At 37.0% G+C, this 23,868-nt stretch overlaps 1 protein-coding gene across 2 annotated transcripts in view; it reads right to left on the bottom strand.

Annotated features, from left to right (window-relative positions):
• The window catches only part of LOC136026287 (C-1-tetrahydrofolate synthase, cytoplasmic-like), a 98,043-nt gene that overhangs the window by 34,907 nt on the left and 39,268 nt on the right, over positions 1-23,868 (bottom strand). For both annotated transcript variants that reach the window (XM_065702688.1, XM_065702687.1), the window contains exon 8: positions 14,587-14,723. In XM_065702688.1, coding sequence (XP_065558760.1) covers positions 14,587-14,723 — 137 coding nt within the window. The remainder of the gene's footprint in view (positions 1-14,586; positions 14,724-23,868) is intronic.

The following is a 23,868-nucleotide window of genomic DNA, read 5'->3' on the forward strand; positions in this document are numbered from 1 at the left end:
CAATTTTCCCCAAAATAAAACCAACTTCATATGGATTAAAATTACTAAAATAGCATATTGTTTTAATTGCATAGAAATTCCAAATGAAAATTCCTAGTTTTTTTCTTAAATCAAAGAGCATAACATTGAAACGAGGAAAGTTCAAATGAAAATAAACTATAGAAGAATCCTAATCTGTTGCATTTAAGACTGGTTAGTAGTGATTCCAAACTTTGTATATGAAGTTTCATTAATATGAAACATATTATGAAATATATTTAAATCCCAGAAATGGCCAATGCCCTATGATATTATTTTAATTTTGAACGCAATTATTTTGCACTTAATTTTTTTAATTGTCTAAATAATTACAACATATTAGTTTTTTTTCGAATAATTAAAAGAAAAACAGAAAAAAAGTCAACATTCAACAGTCACCAAAAAAATTTCTCCTTGTCAAAGAGGCTGGTGAAAGATGTGAAGTGACGTCATCTTGTACTCTCGCTGTGATTGGTCAACATCCAAAAGTCAGCTGATCCTCCACAATCTATATAACAAACTCGCTCGCTCTTGTTACATCTCAGTTGTAAAATAGCCTTATTGCCAAGAGCAACTCGTAATTTTAACTTTGTGAAGCATTGAACATTGAAATGGCTAGTGTGTTCGAGTTTGTTAAGAATTCTACCAAACGTTATAATACACGAGCATCAAATAGTCTGTTGCATTTGAAGTTTGAATATGATTTGACATAGATGTAGCTTGTGAAACTAAAGATGAGGCTTTAAGGAGATCGAGTTAAGAGTTTTCTGACTTAGAAGATTCAGACGATGAGTGGAAAATGCCAGAAGAAATTTTGGAACATGAACTAAAAGTCAGGAAAACCAGTCAATTTACATTGGAAAAACGAAGAAAAAGAAAGATAAATAGGGTCAGCCAAAAACTATTACACATTAACCCTTTCAGACCTGAACCAAGAAGGAGTTGCGTAAAAATTCTGAAAATAGCAGAGAGTGATCCTGGAGGTTCAACTAGAACAGGTTTATTTTTTTTAAATTTTTATTTCATTCCATATCCAAAATGTGAATGGTTACCATATGGTCACGTCAGGTATATACAGATACTATTTTAGGTGAAAATTTGTGAAACAGTTGCAATCTGAGTTCAAACACAGTCGAACTTTGCATTTCGAACACATGATTCGACTGGTTCCACCCCTAACGCACTTCTCATAGCGACACCTTCCCTTTTCAGTCGTATCCGGAAAATGCGAGGTCTGGTCAAACCTCAATGATTCCGAAGGCATCCCGTCTCGCGAGGTAATCGTATTGCGCTTGGTCACTGATAAGGATGGTCTTCCAACTCGAGGACTTTGAGATACGCCAGTAAGAACCAACCCACGAGCAATGTCCATTTTGAAGTACAGCAGAGACATGTGCTGAACATTGATCTGCTTACACTGTCGGCGGTGTATCAGCCAGGCGTTGTTCACAGCCATGTCAAAGAAGTAGTACACAATCCTCATATACCATTTCTTAGAGCGAATGTCAGTCCTGTAAAGCTCCAGGAACATGTCAGCAAGATCTACGCCCCCCATTGATTTGTTGTAGTCACGGACGATTCGGGGGCGATCAACTTCGACGTATTTCCGTGTTGTGCCATCCCATCTCTGACACTTATCAACTGGGGTGACTGCACAGTATGAAGAAGCCAAATGGACTGGTTTGTTGTCATACCATTTTACTACCGATACTTCTGAATGTCTTTCAAAACGGAAGTCCACTGACCCTCGTCCTTTCTTCTTCATGTTGGCGTCGGTATCTAGAACAGCGCCCCTCATTCTGTTGCTGCTAATTGTACCACATGACTCGATGCCATATTCAACCCGGAGCTTGTGAATGAGATCGATGCCAGTATAGAAGTTATCAAAGAACAATTTGAAGTTCATGAACCTTGGCAGATTTTCTACAAGCCGAAGGACAACGTCAGTACCTTGGCCAAGTTCAGAAATTTCAACAGCTCCTTTTCCTGTATATATCTCTATGTCATACACTATTCCGCTGATGCCGGCTCTCGTGAAAACCTTTACACCCCACGAGTGGGGCTTGTCCTTCAAGTACTGTCGAAATCCAATTCTTCCTTTGAATGGGATCTTCTGTTCGTCAATACTTTGGATCTCTTCAGAGTCTATTTTTTTCAGATTCTCCCTGAATGCGTCGTATAGTCTTCTGATCTTGAACAGTTTATCATGACCAACCTCCCCTTTCGGTATCATTAAGGTGTCATCGCAAATGTGGAAAAAGACCTCAAGCTGATGAACCTATCTCTGCTCATGGTATCAGCCACCGGGGAATATCGTATTCCATTCTCCCAGTACATTCTAACAGCCGGAAGTTTGAGAATGCTCATAAGCATTTGAACTCCAAGAAATCTGCGCAGCTCTTCAAGGGAAAGTTTCAGAGCAAGATTCTTCTTTCTCATGGCATTCAGATTCGTTTGGTCCACAATGTTTGAAAGAATGTCTTCTGTGATAAACATTCGGAAGAGATCAAGGGGCGTTGGTACCTCGTCATAGTGTGGCATAGAACCCTTCCATGTAATATTTCGAGGTTCGGGCTCTGTTTTTATCCACTTGTATTGCTTTGCCTCCTTCGCTACCTTCTTTTTTGCTACTGGTTTTGCCGTGACCTGAGGAGCATCAGTTGGAGTTACTAGACCGACCACTGCTTGGGAAGGAGCATTTTTTTGAGCTCTTGTAAGGACAAAGGGTTCAGCAGGTGCAGTAACTGTTGCTGCCTGTATTGCAGAAGAAGCTGACACTGGTGCCGATGATGTGCTTGAAGAACTGTTTGACGCTGTTGTATCATTCAAGCCCGGGAGAGGCAAATCGAATTGATCCGTGCCATCGCCATTGTCTAACTCGAACCTGCCAAGCATTGCTAAAGGGATGTCGTCTGTTTGGTCGATATCCTCTTCATCCCTTCCGTCTTCATTGCCATAACAGTTGAGAGAACGTAAAGGCTGAAATTCTTGATCTGGATTGTCTGGTGCCCAGTTTGGGTCGTCGTCGTCGGAAGAGATATCGAGATCTGAATCACAATCACGTATGAATAAAAGCCTTGCTGCTTCTTCTGCAGTCATTTTCTTGGTAACTCTTCTACTTCTTTCCTTGATCAGTCTCTCTTCCAAGGGCTTGGGACCATGACCTCTCATGGAGTCAGAGCTCGTGCTTGGATCAGCTGAAAAGAAATTCAAGGTAAGTGCATCACTTAATAATAACAATAATAATAGTATATTGCAATAAAATAGGCCATTGGCCTCAACACTTGCCTGAGACATCCCACAAAATAGCTTTTTTACCCTTGTTTCAGTAAAAAGGAGGAACAGAAAGAAAAAGTGCCTATTCCCGATCATAAAAAGGACTTGCTGCCTCGTTTGCTGTACAAATCTGCCTAGGTATGGTTTGGCACTGAATGCCTGACGTGACCATTTGGTAACCGATCGTTAGCAACCTTGTTTGCGGCTAAACTACAGCTCAGAATTAGACTAGTGATATCTCATTCGAAAGAACGCATTCTTAGCTACAAAATAAGATCATAATCAGGCTCTGAACTTACCAGAATGGTCCAGATCATCGAGGTCGAAATCTGCACCTTTCCTCTTTTTCGACATTTTATGTTTTGTCTAACTTGGACGCTCGCTCGACCGCTCGGGTAAAGCCTTGAGGGACAATAAATTCAAACGCGACAGAGTCAAGCAAGCGCTATCTAGTGGAAAAGAAATCACGGTTGTGACTTTTTCGAGTCGAGAGAAAAAAAATAGGAGGCGAGCGGTATCCGTATGGTGACCACAGGAATGAAAGGGTTAAAGAAAGGAAGAGCAGTACTGTGTCAAGATATAGCCATAAAACAGAACCAAAAGAAAATGAGCAAAACGAACCTCGCACCAAAAGACGAAACAGAATATGCAGCAATAACACTACTAGAGCTGGGCAGATAGCCAAAAATTACAGAGAGAGAAAAAAGAATTATGTTGAAGCTCTGAGAAATAGAATTGAAGCACTTGAAAAAGAAAATAGAATGATTATGGAGGAGATAACCCGCTTTAAATTCCTAGTTCAAAGTTGAATCACCATCCCAAACATTTTTTTGGGAACTTCTATGCCTTGGTGGCCAAAATTTTTGTCAAATTCATTTAAATTTACAGCATTTCGGTTTAAAAAGAAGTAGCGAAATTTATTACCTTTGGATTTATGATTTTTTTTTTTTTTTTGTTGTTATGCATTCTGCGTGAAATAAAAATATGAAAACAATAAAGCATCTTAATTATGTTTAGATATTCGCTAGATTTTCTTTCTCTTTTGTTTATAATATAGTGGAGAAAAGTTTTTGAGTGGAGTCCCACAAGACAGCCTGTTTAGACCAGTTTTATTCTGTATATCCATTATTGATTTGAAAAGGGTAACTCAACGTAGTAAGAGTAGTTTCTTTGAGGATGGTGTAAAGCTTTACAGCGATACCTCATTCCTAGTTGATGTGGCTCTTGTACAGGAAGACTTAAATGAATTGCTTAATGGGCTTAATTCAAATTGTGTATTTATTAACCAGGGGAAATTTCACGTGGTGAATTATATAGCTAGAGCAGTAGCATCCCAGAATCACATTGATGATGCAGGAGTATGCTAAGCAGATTGTATCACGGATTGTTATTTTCGATGGGCACAATGTATTTTTGTTTCTTTTAGACCAGAGTACTTCACATAGGAGCAGTTTTCGTAGAAATTTTAAAAGCGGCTCATTCGATTGGAAATTGAAACGGCTAGTGTCCTTTTTAATAGTCGATAGGATTGAAAAGCCACCAGACTCCCCACCCATCCCACGCCCATCACTTTCCAAAACACATCCAATCAAATTTTTAGATAGCCATTTTTCTCAGCCCCCTCCCCCCACATTTGTCAAGACATGGGTTGTAAGCGATGCCCTGAGGGAATATAAGGTTCTTATAGAAAGAATCGTCGTATAAATTTCAGAGGACTCATTGGACTGGTAGTCAGAATTTCTAGTGCCTTTTTTAAAAGTCAAAGTGACCAGAGGGCAGCTACTCCCCCCTCCCCATATTATTTTGGTTTTAGTCCAGGGCACTTCATACAGAAGGAGTTGTCGTAGAAACATCGAAAGAGGCTCATTCGATTGAAAATTGCAATGTCTAGTTCCCTTTTGAATAATCGAAAGTGATCGGAGGGCAGCCAGTCCCCAATGCATATTAAACTGACACTGCAGATTCATTTGTATTTTTTTTTTTTCAATAAAGTGCAAATTAAAAATATTAGTTTAAATATTTTTAGACATCCTTTAGATACAGATATTTTTACATATAAAATATTTAGAAAATATTTTTAGATGTATTAGATACCTACGAGATTTCCTTTCTCTTTTGTTTTTAGTGTAGTGGAGTATAGTTTTTTACTGGAGTCCCACACTGACTCACATCTCTCGACACAGAACGATTAGCTTGTTTGAGGATGATATAAAGCTTTACAGCGATATCTCATTCCTAGTTGGTGTGGCTCTTTTTCAGGGAGACTTAAATTCATTGGTTGATGGGTGTAATTCAAATTCAATGTTTATTAACCAGGGGAAACGTCACGTGGTAAATTATCTAGCAAGAGCAGTAGCATCCCAGAATCAAATTGATGATGTAGAGGTATGCTCTGCTGACTAATCAGGGATCTCAGTGTTATTTTCGACAAGTTAGACACGCAACACTTAGATGTGTGTAATAAACAAAGAAGACTTTTGTCTTCTTTTGCTTTCCATCAAAATGATGTTCAAAAAATTCAATGTGAAAATATTTACTGCATTGTACAAGACAAAGGCTGTACATACTGTTGAATACTGCTCATCAGTATGGTATCCAACAAGAAAATCCAAATGACAGCTCCTTGGAGAGCTGTCATTTGAGAGCTGCTGGAAATTCAAAGACGAGCCTCTAATTTTTCGATACCCGTTTTGTTTAAAATAGCAGAAGGGTACAAAATAGGCTTTGCCTTTTGATGGGCAAAGACCGTAATTATGCAATTGGACGATGAGTACAAAAACTATCAGAACACATTTGAATCGCCTTTATAGAAAACCCTCTAAAAGAAACTTACAACTCCTCCCCCACTTTGAACAGCAAGGACAATCGCTTTTTTGCGGGGATAGCCCTGATGTGTCCTCTTTTTTCAGCTTTCTTTTTCTTCGTCGGTAGCCATGCGCTGGACCGAAATACAGAGCCGTATAAGGGCTCATATATAAGCTAATTTTCACATTCAATCCCTTTATAAAATCAACTTGACGACACCCTCGAAGTGCCATATGGTACCCAAAAAGTCAACTTTGGGCTATTTTCCAGTTTTCTAAACAAAAATACCAAAAAAGAGCCTTTTCCAAGAAAAATGATCCAAACAAGGTACTTTCAAAATTTAGGCAGTGACAAGAATCTAGGAGGAACAGGCGCACTCCTCCCCTTGTATTGCCACCACTTGAATTAGCACCTAGGCAACATCAAACGGAGATGCTCCAAGTCTCTTTTCAAAACTGGTGACCATTTAATTATACATTTTGTAGATTTGTAGTTGAAAAGAGCATTCAAGGTCGTATTGAGCGGAGGATAACACTTTAAGTTCTAGGTTACCTTATTGTCTATACCGTCGTAAAGTGCATATAACTCTGTCATTAGTCTAAACCGTCTACAGTATAGACTGTAGACGGTAGACTCTACACCGTCGTGAAATGTATATAACGCCATCACAAACTGCCATATAGCACCAAAATGGTAATACTTCCTGCCATATCTAGATTACCTCAAAGCTTAAAATAGGGGTTGCAATTTAATGTTAATGTGCATATGTTACTTTTAGGAAAGGCAGGGGAAAAAGGAAAAGGTTACCATCACAATCTCCATGGTTGAAGACCCCATATCTGACGTTTACATCCCCACCTCCTTACACAAAAATTCGCTATCACGAGCTATTAGGCCACACAGTGACGGAAACTCTAACAACGGAAATTTGATAACAGTAGACAATTCAAAGGAATTGTATGTTGATGCTGGTTCAATATATAAAATTCATTAACTTCAATGTCACCCATGAAAAGCTACAAGTCTGAGAAAATTTGTCCCGTTTTCAAAAAAAGGAGGGAATACCTCCAAAAAGTCAGCTGATGTAAATAAATATCACCCCATCATTTTCAGCATATCAGAGCACAATACCAGAGAGGTTTTAAGCTGTCATCTATAAAAATGTGGAATTTTGTTCTCTATTTCAGAAGAAAGATCAAGTTTTTTTATGTTTTTTTTTCCAAGGGGTGATTGTACCGAACCAATGGTCCTAGGAGACCAGGAGAGGGCTCATTCAAACGGAAATCCAAAGTTCTAGTAGCCTTTTTCGGTGACCAAAAGTAATTAGGCCGGAGTAAAATACAAGTTTCCAAAAAAACTGGATTTTCGGTATCTATTACATTTAATTACCTAAATATGACATGATACCACTGTCCTCACCCATCAACTGTGTTCTACAAAAGTGGTCTATTCTGCCATTTTGTGGAGCAAAACTACAACTTTCCCAAAAATAAAACCAACTTCATATGGATTGAAATTTCTAAGATAGCGTATTGTTTTAACTGCATTGAAATTACAAATAGAAATTGCTATTTTTTTCTTAAATCACAGAGCATACCATTGAAACGAGGAAAGTTAAAATAAAAATCAACTGCAGAAGAATCCAAATCTGTTGTATTTAAGACTGATTAGTAGTTAATTCAATCTTTGTATATAAAGATTCATTAATATTAAATATATTATGAAATATATTCAAATTCTAGAAATGGCCAATGCCCTATGATATTAATTTAATTTTGAACGCTATTACTTTGCACTCAATTTTTTTTAATTGTCTCAATAATAACAACATATTAGTTTTTTCCAATAATTAAAAGAAAAACAGAAAAGAAAAGTCATCATTCAACAGTCACCAAAAAAATTTCCCTATGTCAAAGAAGCTGGTAAAAGATGCGAAGTGACGTCATCTTGTACTCTCGCTGTGATTGGTCAACTTCCAAAAGTCAGCTGATCCTCCACAATCTGTATAAATAACTCGCTCGCTCTTGTTACATCTCAGTTGTAAAATAGCCTTATTGCCAAGAGCAACTCGTAATTTTAACTTTGTGAAGCATTGAACATTGAAATGGCTAGTGCGTTCGAGCTTGTTAAGAATTCTACCAAACGTTATAATACACGAGCATCAAATAGTCTGTTGAATTTGAAGTTTGAATATGACTTTGACATAGATGTAGCTTGTGAAACTAAAGATGAGGCTTTAAGAAGATGCGGCTATGAGTTTTCTGACTTAGAAGATTCAGACGATGAGTGGAAAATGCCAGAAGAAATTTTGGAACATGAACTAAAAGCCAGGAAAACCAGTCACATTGCATTAGCAAAACGAAGAAAAGAGAAGATAAATGGCGTCAGCCAAAAACTATTACACATTAAAGAAAGGAAGAGCAGTACTGTGTCAAGATATAACCATAAAACAGAACCAGACGAAACTGAGCAAAACGAACCTCGCACCAAAAGACGAAACAGAATATGCAGCAATAACAATACTAGAGCTGGGCAGATAGCCAAAAATTACAGAGAGAGAAAAAAGAATTATGTTCAAGCCCTGAGAAATAGAATTGAAGCACTTGAAAAAGAAAATAGAACGATTATGGAGGAAATAACCCGCTTTAAACTCCTAGTTCAAAGTTGAATCACCATCCCGAACATTTTTTGAGGAACTTCTATGCCTTGGTGGCCAAAATTTCTGTCAAATTCGTTGAAATTTACAGCATTTCGGTTTAAAAAGAAGTAGCAAAATTTATTGCCTTTGGATTTATGATTTTTTTTTTTTGTTATCCATTCTGCGCGAAATAAAAATATGAAACCGATAAAGCATCTTAATTATATTTAGATATTCGCTAGATTTTCTTTCTCTTTTGTTTATAATGTAGTGGAGAATAGTTTTTGAGTGGAGTCCCACAAGATAGCCCCTAGAGACCAGTTTTATTTTGTATATCCATTATTGATTTGACTAGGGTAACTCAACATAGTAAGAGTAGCTTCTTTGAGGATGGTGTAAAGCTTTACAGCGACATCTCATTCCTATTTGATGCGGCTCTTGAACAGGAAGACTTAAATGAACTGCTTAATGGGCTTAATCAAATTGTGTATTTATTAACCAGGAGAAATTTCACGTGGTGAATTATATAGCTAGAGCAGTAGCCTTCCAGAATCAAATTGATGATGCAGGAGTATGCTAAGCAGATTTTATCACGGATTGTTATTTTCGATGAGCACAATGTATTTTTGTTTCTTTTAGACCACGGTACTTCGCATAGGAGCAGTTTTCGTAGAAATTTCAAAAGCGGCTCATTCGATTGGAAATTGAAAGGGCTAATGCCCTTTATAATAGTCGATGGGATTGAAGGGCCACCAGACCCCCCCCCCATCCCACGCCCATTGCTTCCCAAAATACATCCAATCAAATTTTTAGATAGCCATTTTTTCAGCCCCCCCCCACATTTGTCAAGACAAGGATTGTAAGCTATACCTTGAGGGAATATAAGGTTTTTATAGAAAGAGTCGTCGTATAAATTTCAGAGGACTCACTGGACTGGTAGTCATAATTTCTAGAGCCCTTTTTGAAAGTCAAAGTGATCAGAGGACAGCTACGCCCCCCCCCCCTCTCCATATAATTTCGGTTTTAGACCAGAGCACTTCATACAGAAGGAGTTGTCTTAGAAACATCAAAAGGGGCTCATTTGATTGAAAATTGCAACGTCTAGTTCCCTTTTTAATAATCGAAAGTGATCGGAGGGCAGCCAGTCCCCAATGTATATTAAACTGATACTGCAGATTCATTTGTATTTTTTCAGTAAAGCGCAAATTAAAAATAATAGTTTAAATATTTTTAGATATCCTTTAGATACAGATATTTTTGTATATAAGAAATTTTAGAAAATATTTTTAGATGTATTTAGATACCCGCAAGACTTCCTTTCTCTTTTGTTTTTAGTGTAGTGGAGTGTAGTTTTTTACTAGATTCCACACTGACTCGGGTCTCTCGACGCAGAACGATTAGCTTGTTTGAGAATGATGTAAAGCTTTACAGCGATATCTCATTCGATATCAAGCGATATGAAGCATTAGATGTGTGTAATCATAGGCAGCGCAATAGCGCTGCCTAAGTAGAGAGCGATGTGGGGACAAAGTATTTTTTTTCTTTTCTTTTAGACGAGGGCACTTCGTATAGGAGTTTTCGTAGAAACTTCAAAAGCGGCTCATTAAATTGGAAATTGAAAAGATAGTGCCCTTTTAATAGTCAAAAGGGATTGAAGGGCAACCAACAACCACCCCCCCCCCCAACCCCACAACCATCGCTTCCCAAAACACATCCAATCGAAATTTAGAAATAGCCATTTTGTTCAGCGTAGATGAAAGGTCAAAAAATTATGTCTTTGAGGATGGCAACCTCCCCCCCACATCCGTCAGGGCAAGGGTTGTAAGTTATGCCCTGAGGGCATACATAGAAAGAGTCGTCATATAAACTTCGGAGGGGACTCATTTGATTCTTTTTTTTGTTCATTTTTGGTTTGATTTAGTTCTTTACTTATCTTTGAAAAACTTGTTTAATGGAAACAGTTTTTTTTAATCAATTTCTGTTCGTCGTATATTGAGATAGTCTTTTTCAGAGAAAATGAAAATAACAGTTTAAATATTTTTAATTTTTTCTTTAAGAATTTATAGTTTGGCCGTCTATTTGTATACTGGAGAAACTTTTCCAAAAAACTTTTACAACACACACCGTTTTGAAAATCTTGACACAAATGGCAGTGTTTAATTTAGTTTTATACCTCCTCTAGTTGACCTGAAAAATAAAATCTAATACCATTCCCAAAAATTTGTATCTATGCTCTTTGACAGCATAGATACACTAACACTTTTTTGATTCAGTTAAATTTTAAGAGCAGAAGTAAGTAGTAAAAGTAATAATAGAAGTAGTAATCGAAGTAACCCCGAAAGTTTGAACTTAATACCTTCAGTCGTTCTTGGGATATTGCCGAGATGTCTCATTGGTAACCAGCATACATATAGTGCGGCTTGAATTAAAAAAAAAGTTAGTTTTTATACACAATGGACAAATTGCAATACTTGGGGGAGGGGGAGGGGTTGGTCAACCAAATAATCCTAGAAATATAGTTATTTGACCGTTCAGCTACGCTGAACAAAATGGCTGTCTTAAACTTTTAATTGGAAGTGTTCGGAAAATTATGGGCTAAGGAGGAGGGCTGATTTCTATCAAATCACTATTAACTCTTAAAAAGGGTACTAGAGCTTTTAATTTTCAATCAAATTAGCTCCTTTAACATATCAATAATAATATTATAGCCGTTGCTATAACATTGTCGACATGTCCTTTTTATTAAATAAAAAAAAACTAATTTTTTTAGCTGAAAGTAAGGAGCGAAATTAAAACTTAAAACGAACAGAAATTACTCCGTATATGAAATGGGTTGTCTCCTCCGCAACTCCTCGCTCTTTGCGCTAGAGTTTTTAATTGTTTTAAAAAGTAAAATTGTGGCAAAGAGTCAAACTTTAGCGTAAAGAGCGAGGGATTGCGGAGGGGACAACCCATTTCATACACGGAGTAATTTCTGTTCGTTTTAAGTTTTAATTTCGCTCCTTACTTTCAGCTAAAAAAAATAGTTTTTTTTTATTTAATTTCTGAACGTTTTTGAATTAATGCATGTTTGGTTTTGGCTCTCCGCACATAAATTATTAAAATGAAATTTGTATATTAATTCTATTTTTGGCTAAATGGCTTTCTCTTAGTTTTGATCAGACGATTTTGAGAAATAAGGGGTGGAGAAGGAGGTCTAGTTGCCCTCCAATTTTTCGGTTACCTAAAAAGGCAACTAGAACTTTTAATTTTTAACGATTTATTAGTAAAAAATATACGTAACTTAAGAATTAACTTACGTAACAAACTTTCATAATCTTATATTTTTATTATGTATACGAGGGGGTTTGTACCCTCGTTAATACCTCGCTCTTTACACTAAATCGCAAGTTTTGTCCCAATTCTTTAAGAATGACCCCTGAATCAGAAAGGCCGTAGAATAAATAGTTGAAATTACTAAAAATACCTTAGCATAAAGAGCGAGGTATTTATCTCCTCCTAAATACTTCGCTCTTTATGCTAAAGTATTTTTAGAACCCCTCATATGCGTAATAATCTCTGTTCGTTTTAAGTTTCAATGCTTCTCCTTCCTTTCATTTGAAAAAACGTTTTCATGTTTATTTTTCATTGTTTTCTTATAGTAATGCTAGAAAATCCTGTGCCCTTTTCATTGAATTTTTCTTCCCCCATGACAGATTCCTCCAAGGAAAGATCCTCCAACATAGCCCCCTCCCCTCAGCCCCACCCCCAAACAAAATAAAATACCCCTGAAAACGTCTGTACACTTCCCAATAACCATTACTATATGTAAACACTGGTCAAAGTTTGTAACTTGCAGCCCCTCCCCCAGGGATTGTGGGGGAGTAAGTCATCCCCAAAGACATAGTTATTATGGTTTTCGACTATGCTGAACAAAATGGCTATTTCAAAATTTTGATCCGTTGACTTTGGGAAAAAAATGAGCGTGGGAGGGGGCCTGGATGCCCTCCAATTTTTTTGGTCACTTAAAAAGGGCACCAGAACTTTTCATTTCCGTTAGAATGAGCCCTCATGTGACATTCTAGAACCACTTGGTCGATACGATGACCCCTGGGAAAAAAATAAAAAATAAACACGCACCCGTGATTTGTCTTCTAGCAAAAAATACGGAATTCCACATTTTTGCAGATAGGAGCTTGAAACTTCTACAGTAGGGTTTTCTGATACGCTGAATCTTATGGTGTCATTTTCGTTAAGATTCTACGACTTTTAGGGGGTGTTTCCCCCTATGTTCTTAAATAATGCAAATTTTCTCAGGCTCGTAACTTTTGATGGGTAAGACTAAACTTGATGAAACTTATATATTTAAAATCAGCAATAAAATGCGATTCTTTTGATGTAGCTCATTTTTTAGAGTTTTGGTTACTATTGAGCCGGGTCGCTCCTTACTACAGTTCGGGGCTGGTTACTCTCAAACCACTTTTGACTCTTAAAAAGGGCACTATAAGTTCCAATTTCAAATCAAATGAGCACCAACCAAAGTTTATGCAACCATCCATTCCATAAAAACCTTGTATACCCCCAGGGCATAAGTTACAACCTTTGTCCCAGGTCTCTGGGGGGTCGGGTCGACCCTGGAGGCATTGTTATACGTTCTTTGGACTATTTTGAACATAATGGCTATCTCGAAATTTCAATCAGATAGGATTGTGAAAATATGGGTAGAGACATAATCACTGGACCTTTCAACAACTCTGAACAGAATGGCTATCTCAAAATTTGGATTGGATGTATCTGGGGAAAAGATTGGCGTGGGGGGGGGGTGCTTTCCATTCACACTCGATTATTAAAAAGTGTACTAGAACTTACAATTTCCGATCAAATGAGCCCCTTTTGAAGTTTGTACAACTCCCTCTAGTCCAAAAAAAAGTGTCAACATCGTTCTTTACTTAGGCAGCCCAATTGCACTGCCTATGAGAGCACGGATTATAATATATTTAAGTTTTAGTGTGAAGAGCGACAAGGGAGCTTAGGCAAGCAGTGGTGCCCCTTATATTTTGGACAAGTTCCATTTGTTTGAAATTATTGAGAGTTGGACAATTTCTATTAGTTTGAATTTTGAACGTCACTCTTTACTTACATTAAACAAATTTACACCAAACTTTAAAGTTTACGTCTTTTTATTGAGAGTATGGATTATAATATACAGAAATTTTAGCGTGAAGTGTAAGGAGGGGGATTAGGGGAGCAGTGACGCCCCTTATATTTTGGACAATTTCTGTCCAATTGAAGTTAGTGAAAGTATGGACTACAACATATTGAAGCTTTACCGTCAAGAGTCAGAAGGGGGCTTAAGGAGAAGTGGCACCCCTTATATTTTGTATAATTTCTTTTCGTTTGAAGCTTGGACGTCACTCTTTACTAACATTAAAAAAACATAGTTTAATATCAAAAGCGAGCTCATCAAAACACATCATATATGTGTCAAATTTAGGTTTGAGGCAAAAAAAAAACCTGACAATGTGTTTGTTTTGTGCCGTCACATTGAGGACGTCATGTTGAACTTAGGCTAAAATACAATTACTGAATACCATAATATTCACCATCATGTTAAGTACCCTTTTTCATAGAGAGTACATCGAATTCACAATATAAAACATTCAAGGTCAAGCTGAAATTGCTTTAACTTTCTGTATGCCCATGTTTCATACCAAAACACAACTTGCAGTATATAATTTTTGGTTAAGCTTGAATAACCCAGGACTTGCCAAAACTTTGATTAAAAACATCTTTCTTGATTTCTTCAATAAATAAAATTCTTTCCGTCTAAGAAAAGAAAATTGAAGAATTTTGCTAAAACAAAAGATCACCTTTTACTCCAAAAGTGGGTCCCATAGATGGTTGACGCACGCATGCAATGACATTTCTTTTTAAATGTGTCCCCAGGGCTTGGCTGAGTCCAATAGTTGTGGTACTCTTACCTTCTCCAAGTGGGGTGGGAGTCATCCTGCAAAAAAAAAAAAAAAAAGTTGAATTACAGATCTTCAGAAAAATATTGATTTCAAACTATGTAATTTTTTTTAAATATTCCTTTGGCGTGCAGATTCTCAGTTTTTAGTCAGTCAAATGACACTAGATGTTACTAAATACCTTATTTTCTGTCAAATCTAAGTTTTTTATCTTCTAATATTAACAATTCTCACTACTTAGGATTACATCTGATTTTTTCCCTTACTCTATTCCATACAGGAGAATGGTGGCTATTATTACATCTCGCATGAATAATCAAGCATATAGATGCAAACAATCCCAACTCGTATGCCAAATTTTAGTGGGAGGAAAAACTTGCTAATTTTCTCGTAAATAGCAAAAAAGGCGAGAATAAAGCTAATTCGTCAATGCAAACACTATTAAACAGACAGGCCTTATTTTTGTCAAATATGAAGCAGAAGTACCAAGTCCCTAGCCCATTCTCCTAAAAATCTCTGGATCTTTTATATTGATCCTGTAATTTCCCATATACCTCTCCTTTTTTGGAATTTAATAAAATCCCCCCCCAAATAAATTTGTATATACATGCCTAATTACTAACATCTCATTCGCAAAAAAAAACTTTTTGACAGAATTTTACCATGTTTGTTTGCGAAAAGGAGGGAGGGAAAGAGAGAGGAAAGAAAGGAAAAGGGAGGGATGGGTAGGAGAGAAGAGGAGAAGTGATAAGGTGAGAAAGGAGGAAGAGAGGGTGGTAAACCTGTTAATCATAACACATTAACCACGTGAATTTTAACCATAAGCGAAAAGGAAGAGATGGTTTGTGAAACTTACCAAACGAACAAAATTAGCAACTATATTTCAAAAGTGGTATCAACAAAGTATAGACAAAGTGGTATGAATTAAAAAAGATCTGTATCTAGTTTATTATGATCATACAAGGCGTCTTATTGATTTTTTTTTCTGTCAAGCAAACAAAAGCTCAAGCAAGGCGTACACGTAGGATGGTCTCTAAGCCAGCTGTCACCAACCTGTGGTCCATGGACCACTGGTGGTCCATGAAAATGTTGAACGAAATGTGAAGGAAACACATCATAGATTAAAAAAAAAGGTTGTGTTTGATACTATAAAGCTTTATTGCGACTGAAAAAGGCTAAAAAAAATGACATGTTTTTTTTTGGCCCATTTAGCGATTTCTACTGCTGTATACTTTTCAATCAACCCACATCTATGAAAGGATGCTTTTAAGGATTTCTACTGATATACTGATCTTGAATGAGCATACATCTATGACTTGATGTATTTCCTTTTGCCCTTCTATTTTGGCGAAAAAGTTTCATTCGCTTTAAATTTTCAACTACATCTTTATGATTTTCTACGGCCCAGCATAAGCTCCTTGAAAGTAAACTAGTACTTATATGAGCTATTGTTCTTAAAGTTGAAACATGTGAAGTACACAGCTACCAATTGAAAATTGTTTAATTAATGGACTTTCCTGAAACAATTGAATAAGAAAAGGCAAGGACCCATAATGAGTGAGCAAAGGAAAGTGAATATTTTGCAATTTTTTGGAAAAAGTAAAGATATAGTGTTGAACATAGCAAAAACAGTCAGTTGATCAGTGAATTTGACTTACCAGAGCATCCACAGTCCTCGCCACCAAATATTGCAAAGAATATTCAAAAATGAGCCGAAAAGAAAAACGCAAAATACCAAGAAAATATGATTCAGACTAGCTGAAATTTGGATTTATTCAAGAGCCTGGTAATGAGCTGGACCTAAGGCTTCTTTATCTTGTTCATCATGAAAGTTTATCTATAATTTTGGTTTTTGGTTATTGCAAATAATTTGGTAATTTTGGTTTTTGCAAACGATTTCATGTACTATGTTAGAACATCATATAAGCATTTCGTTCGACATCATATAAGCATTTTAGCCCCTAGCCCCCCCCCCCCCCGCACGCGTAAGTCGTTACGCGCCATTGTAGTTGTGTCCCTGTGTCCCACCTGTGAATATAGATAGATATATATATATGTTTTTAACTACGTAAAACTTATGCAAAATATAATTGTCCATGGGAAAAACAATCTGCATTCAGATCTATACCTCATTATTCTAATGATTGCCCTTGAGCTTTGTTGATGGTGATTGCTAATCGAACATTCCCTGTGTCCCCGTCGTCATTTATATATCCCCCTGTGCCCACCGGCGTCCCCGTTGTAGTTGTGTCCCTGTGTCCCGGTCGTCATTTATATTTTCCCTGTGTCCCGGTCGTCATTTGTGTCCCGGTGTCCCAGTCTGTAATTTCTCTTTGAGTGTCGCGGTCGTCATTTATATTCCCTGTGTCCCGGTCGTCATTTGTGTCCCGGTGTCCTGGTATGTAATTTCTCTTTGAGTGTCCCGGTCGTCATTTATATTCCCTGTGTCCCGGTCGTCATTTGTGTCCCGGTACTTTGTTGATGGTGATTGCTAATCGAACATTCCCTGTGTCCCGGTCGCTTTCTCTTTGAGTGTCCCGGTCGTGATTTATATTCCCTATGTCCCGGTGTCCAGGTCGTCATTTGTGTCCCGATGTCCCGGTCTGTAATTTCGTCAGTCGACAAACATGACGTCAGTCGACACACAAACATGACGTCACTCGACAGACATAACACACATACAACTTATTTTTATATATATAGATGTCTCTTGGAGGGCCATGATACCCTGAAAATGTCAAAACTCCAAATTCACTTGCAATCAAACACCCAGATTTATTTGACAAACAAAGTGAATATTTTCAAAGAGCGCATGAAGGTATGAAAAAGCAAATAGGACTTTGAAAAATATGGTTGCTGAAGGTAAGTCCCTATTAATGGCTTCCTACTTGATAGCACCCCAAATTACACACAATAAAAACCATATACGATAGGTGAAGACTTAATTAAACCTTGCATATTACAAACCTATAAAGCTGTTTTGGGAAAAAAGGCTATCGAAAGACTGAAGTTAATTCCTATGTCAGGTAACACTTTCAGGAGCAGAATTGAAGAAATTGTTATGAAATTTACGAAAATCCACGAACATAATAATGGAGACGTCAGAAACAAACCACTTGTCCATTGTGTTTCAAGAGTTAAGTTTCAAGGAGAATTACAAGATGAACATTTTTTTCCCGCTGAACTTGCAGGGCAGAGTAACTAGCTTTGAGATTTTTAAAGCGCCTGATAGTTATTTTCTAAAGCGCGAAATTGAGAGGAAAAAAAGAATTGGCATTTGTACAGACGGTGTTAAAAACATGACTGGACATTGCTCAGGACTTGTTGCAAGAGTAAAAAATGTTTGTCAACCAGACATTTTGTCTACCCATTGTATTACACACCGTGAGCAGCTTGTGGTATAAAAAATGCCCCCGGAAATTAGCGAATTATTATCCAGTGCTATAAAATTTGTGAATGAAATTAGAGATAAAGCTCTGAATTCTCGGATTTTGAAATAATCTGCAAAGAAATGGGTTCCCAGTACACTCACCTTCTTTTTCACGCTGAGGTAAGATGGTTATCGAGAGGCAAAATACTGAGCCAACTTTTCATCTTGCGTGAACAAATGAGATTATTTTTTTCAGCAACAAAATAATCAGAAATTTCCAGGACTTTTGTCCGATGAGAGAGCCAAGCTGGCATATCTGGCAGATTTTTTTTTCTGTTAAATCAGCTAAACACGTCTTTGCAAAAACAATTTAAGGACATGTGTACGTTACGAGGAAAGATAGACGGTTCTCGAAGGAAAATCACTGTGGCTGACGCCATTGGTAGATGTACATCTACAAATGTTTATAAATATTGATTAATATATGGAAGAGAAGGACCTCAACCATCAAGGGGTATCCATGACTATTCAACAGCACTTAGAGTCACTAACATAATATTTTCATTTTCATTACACAAGGGAAGAAGATCCCAGACCTGGAAATATGTGAATAATAAATCCACGTGTATCTAAAATCGAAGAGGACAAATTTAAGCATAAAGGAAAGAGAAAGCCACACTGATCTTTCTTGTGATGAGAGTCTCGAATTAAAATTCAAGTCTTCTTTATCAAGAGCTCACTTTAGGGTCTCTCTTGAAAATGAATACCCATTACTGAGTGAGGAAGCTGAGCAAATTTTGATTCAATTTCTGTCTATAAATTTATGTGGAAGAACATTTTTATCTGTGACAGTAATTAAAGCTTGGTATCACTCTCGGCTTGAGATTAATGCAGCTCTTCGTCTTGCAGTAACATCATTGAAACTGAATCTTCACATCATGATGTCAAATAAACAAGAGCTACCATCACATTAAAAACATCGTTTTTTCTTCTTAAAAAAATAATTACTATATAATATCTTTATAAACGAGCAATATTTGTATATTTATGTATTTATGCATGTATTTTTTCTCGAAAACAGCTACAAATTTCTTCGGGAAAATTGGTACCTAGGGATATTCTCCCATAAAAAAAAAACGATCTAGATAGGTAAGAAGTCTGAGAAAATTCGTTAAGAGCCTTAAATTTGGTTTTTGCAAACAATTTCGTGTACTATGTTAGAACATCATATAAGCATTTTGTTCGACATCATATAAGCATTTTCTTATATGATGTTATCCATAGAATAAATAAGATTGCTGAGTTTACAACGCATCAGTTATTTATATAATACAATGTCTCTTGGAAGGCCAAAAAACGAAAGTTTGCAGTTGCAGTTATTATGAATGGTGATTCTTTGGAACCAACACCTGAACTATCAAACCTGATAAGGTGTGAAAATCGACAACCTGGACCATCAACTGCGACAACACCAATACGGGCAGCTAAGGCAAAGACCATTGCTATATTGTCTAAAGTAATCAAAATCCAAATACATGTCAAAAATGAAAATGAAGAGCAAAGACATGGGCGTTTAGAAGATATGCGAAAACGACAATTAGAGCGTGTCAAAAATAAAAATTAAGACCAGAGATACACGCGGTTATAAGACATGCGACACCGAGCACGTGAGCGAGTCCCAAATGAAAATGGAGAGCAAAAACACACGCGGCTAGAAGAAAGCGGCGGTGTGTTGAAAATGAAGAGAAAAGACAAACAGGATTAGAAGACATGCGACACCGAGCATATTAGCGAATTAAAAGTAAAAATGCGGTTAGAAGAACAGCTTCGGCGTATCAAAAATGAAAATGAAGAGCAAAGACACACGCGGTTACAAGACGTGCGACAGCGAGCATGTGAGCGTGTCACAAATGAAAATGAAGAGCAAAAACAAACGCGGCTAGAAGAAAAGCGGCGGCGTGTCAAAAATGAAGAGAAAAGACATACGGGATTAGAAGACATGCGACACCGAGCATATTAGCGAATTAAAAGTGAAAATGAAGAGCAAAAACACACGCGGCCAGAAGAAAGCGGCGGTGTGATGAAAATGAAGAGAAAAGACAAACAGGATTAGAAGACATGCGACACCAAGCATATTAGCGAATTAAAAGTAAAAATGCGGTTAGAAGAACAGCTTCGGCGTATCAAAAATGAAAATGAAGAGCAAAGACACACGCGGTTACAAGACGTGCAACAGCGAGCATGTGAGCGTGTCACAAATGAAAATGAAGAGCAAAAACAAACGCGGCTAGAAGAAAAGCGGCGGCGTGTCAAAAATGAAGAGAAAAGACATACGGGATTAGAAGACATGCGACACCGAGCATATTAGCAAATTAAAAGTGAAAATGAAGAGCAAATACACACGCGGTTAGAAGAACAGATTCGGCGTGTCAAAAATGAAAATGAAGAGCAAATACACATGCGGTTAGAAGACATGCGACACCGAGCATGTGAGCGACTCACAAATGAAAATGAAGAGCAAATACACACGCGGTTAGAAGAACAGCTTCGGCGTGTCAAAAATGAAAATTAAGAGCAAAGACGCACGCGGTTAGAAAACATGCGACACCGAGCATGTGAGCGAGTCACAAATGAAACTGAAGAGCACAAACACACGCGGCTAGAAGAAAAGTGGCGGCGAATAAAAAATGAAGAGAAAAGACATATGGGATTAGAAGACAAGCGACACCGAGAATGTGAGCGAATCACAAATGAAAATGAAGAGCAAATACACACGCGGTTAGAAGAACAGGTTCGGCGTGTCAAAAATGAAAATTAAGAGCAAAGACACACGCGGTTAGAAGACGTGCGATACCGAGCATGTGAGCGAGTCACAAATGAAAATGAAGAGCAAAAACACACGGGGCTAGAAGAAAAGCGGCGGCGTGTCAAAAATGAAGAGAAAAGACATACGGGATTAGAAGACATGCGACACCGAGCATATTAGCGAGTTAAAAATGAAAATGAAGAGCAAATACACACGCGGCTAGAAGAACAGCTTCGGCGTCTCAAAAATGAAAATGAAGAGCAGAGAAACATGTGTGAGAGAGAGAGAGAGAGAGAGAGAGAGAGACACACTTTTTATTATACATATCATCAATATACAAAAAACCACACCAGCCACTTTAGAAACTTAAAGACTTGTTAGTAGTGGCTGATAAACATTAATGAGCACCAATACCAACAACATATGAAACGAAATGAAACAAAAAAGTAGGAAAAAGAAAACAACAGGAAAACAAAGAATAAGAAGAGAGAAAAAAAATCATACTTAAAAAGACAAATCAATAAGCCATCCCATTTAAATTATTTACTTATTTCCTACCCTCTAGATACCCTCTAGATACCCTAGCTGCCACCTGATCACCATGTGCTTTCCAATTCAGATTTTGATCAAGCTGGAAACCAAGGTATCTCACCACAGCAACTTGTTTCAATGGCCTATTACAAAGAAATATTTCTCCATTTAAATCAACTGGACTTCCTTTCCTACTAAACAATATATAATGAGTTTTTAAAACATTCACTGATAAACGGCTAATCTTTGTAAAAATTAAAAGATGACTTAAAGCTTGATTAATTTTCTCCACAAGATCATCAGCATTTCTTGCAGCAGCTGAAAATACCGTGTCATCAGCGAAAGAAGTATTAACAACACCCGGAACATAAAACCGCATAGTATCTACATATACAAGATATAATAAGGGACCCAAAACAGAACCTTGCGGAACACCACAACTTATAAAAAATTTATTAGATATAACATCATCAAAACATACACGTATCGACCTCCCTATCAAATAAGATTCAAACCACTTTAAAATACTACCTGTGACTCCAAGTGACCTTAGCCTATCAATTAAAATTTCAAAATCAACCGTGTCAAACGCTTTTTTAAAATCTATAAAAACCGATAAAGTCATTTCACCATTTTCTATTGATGTATTGAGAAAATCAAGAAAATGCTGCATAGCATGAACAGTAGAATGTCCTTTCCTGAATCCGAACTGACTATCACTCAAAACACCATGTTTTGTTAAATGTGCACAAAGATTTTTATGCATAACTTTTTCGTACAACTTCGAGAAAACCGACAGCAGATAAATCGGTCTCCAGTTAGGCAGATCAGTCTTTGAGCCACTTTTGTGAAGAGGAATCACTCGCGCCTCTTTAAGCTTTTGCGGGAGTTCTCCCGATTTCAGTGATAAATTAATCAAGTAAACAAGGCATGGTAGGAGATAAACCGTAATAAGCTTGAATGTCTTAAGGCTTATGCCGTCACTACCTGAAGAGTTGGACTTAATACTATTTACAATTTCTTTCAACTCCTGCATATTCGTTTCTTCGGCCTCCATTATTAGTCCCAGGCCTCTATCATCAATGAAAGCTTCCTCACTTGTTCCTTGACTCAGTGGCTGGTCTTCCTTTTGAACCACTACACCAATCGTCGAGAAGTAGGCACCAAAGTGATTCACAATGCTCTGCTTGCCTTCGTAGACTTTTCCATCCACAATTAGTGAAGTTGGTGTATTTTTCTTTTTGTCATTACCCAACACTTCTCTCAAAACCTTCCATGTTCCCCTTGAGTCCCCCTTTGTTTCCCCAAGTTTCAATTCATAGTGACTCTTGACACAAGATCTTCGTAATGTATTCACTTGATTTCTTATTTTTTGAACTCTTCAAACATATCAGCACTTTGGCAATCTAAAAGTGACTGATACAGTAGATTCCTCTTCTTAATCATCTGAGTAAGTTCTGATGTAACCAGGGCTTTCTCGGTGATTCCCTTGTATTCCTCAACACTTTTAGTGGACATGTTTTATCATATATGGGCTGGAGAATATTCATAAAAATATCAAATGCATGGGATGCATCGTCTGTCTCATCAAAAACTGGTTTCCATGAAACCTTACATGTGATTAGAAGAGATGCGACAACGAGCATTTGAGTAAGTCAAAAATGAAAATAAAGAGCAAAGACATGCACGGTTAGAAGACATGCAACACCGAACATGAGAGCAAGTTAATGAAAATCGACGAAGACAGCAAGAATCGAAACATGTCAAAATTGAAAATGATAACGATGATGTTTGGATCTGGTATTCTGACATGGACAAGGTCATCAATGCGTACCATACCTGTGTTAAAAAACAAAGGTTCAGCAATACGCATTTCATAATGACGAAAGACAAGCCGAGGTAAAACGAACCAAACAAATTGAAAATGATAGCGAGAATGATCAGGTTTCAGATTTTGACATGGATAAGGTCATCAACGTTTACAATACCTTTGAAAATAAAAAACCTGGAATACTTAAATCGTTGAAACAGAAGTTTTTGTCCCACCACCTGAAAAATTAAAAGAAACAAAGGTTCGACGATGTGTCTCTCATGATGACAAAAGACAAGTCGAGGCAAAAGAAGAAGTTTTTGTCCCACCACCTGAACAATTAAAAGAAACAAATTTTGGGCGCTTGTCTTTTATAATGACAAAAGACAAGAGGAGCCAAAAGTTAAAGGTCCGATAAAAAAAAACGTATTTTTGCAAAGGCACTACTTCTAATTTAAAGTCCATTTGGACCTCATGACACCAAGAAAAGCCTTAAATTGTCTGCGTTTATATTTATATATATATATATATATATATATATATATATATATATATATATATATATATATATATATATATATATGTGTGTATATGTATATATATATATATAATATATTTTTGTATATATATATATATATATATATATATATATATATATATATATAT

Source organism: Artemia franciscana, chromosome 4 (assembly GCF_032884065.1).
Source record: "Artemia franciscana chromosome 4, ASM3288406v1, whole genome shotgun sequence".
Classification (NCBI taxonomy): domain Eukaryota; kingdom Metazoa; phylum Arthropoda; class Branchiopoda; order Anostraca; family Artemiidae; genus Artemia; species Artemia franciscana.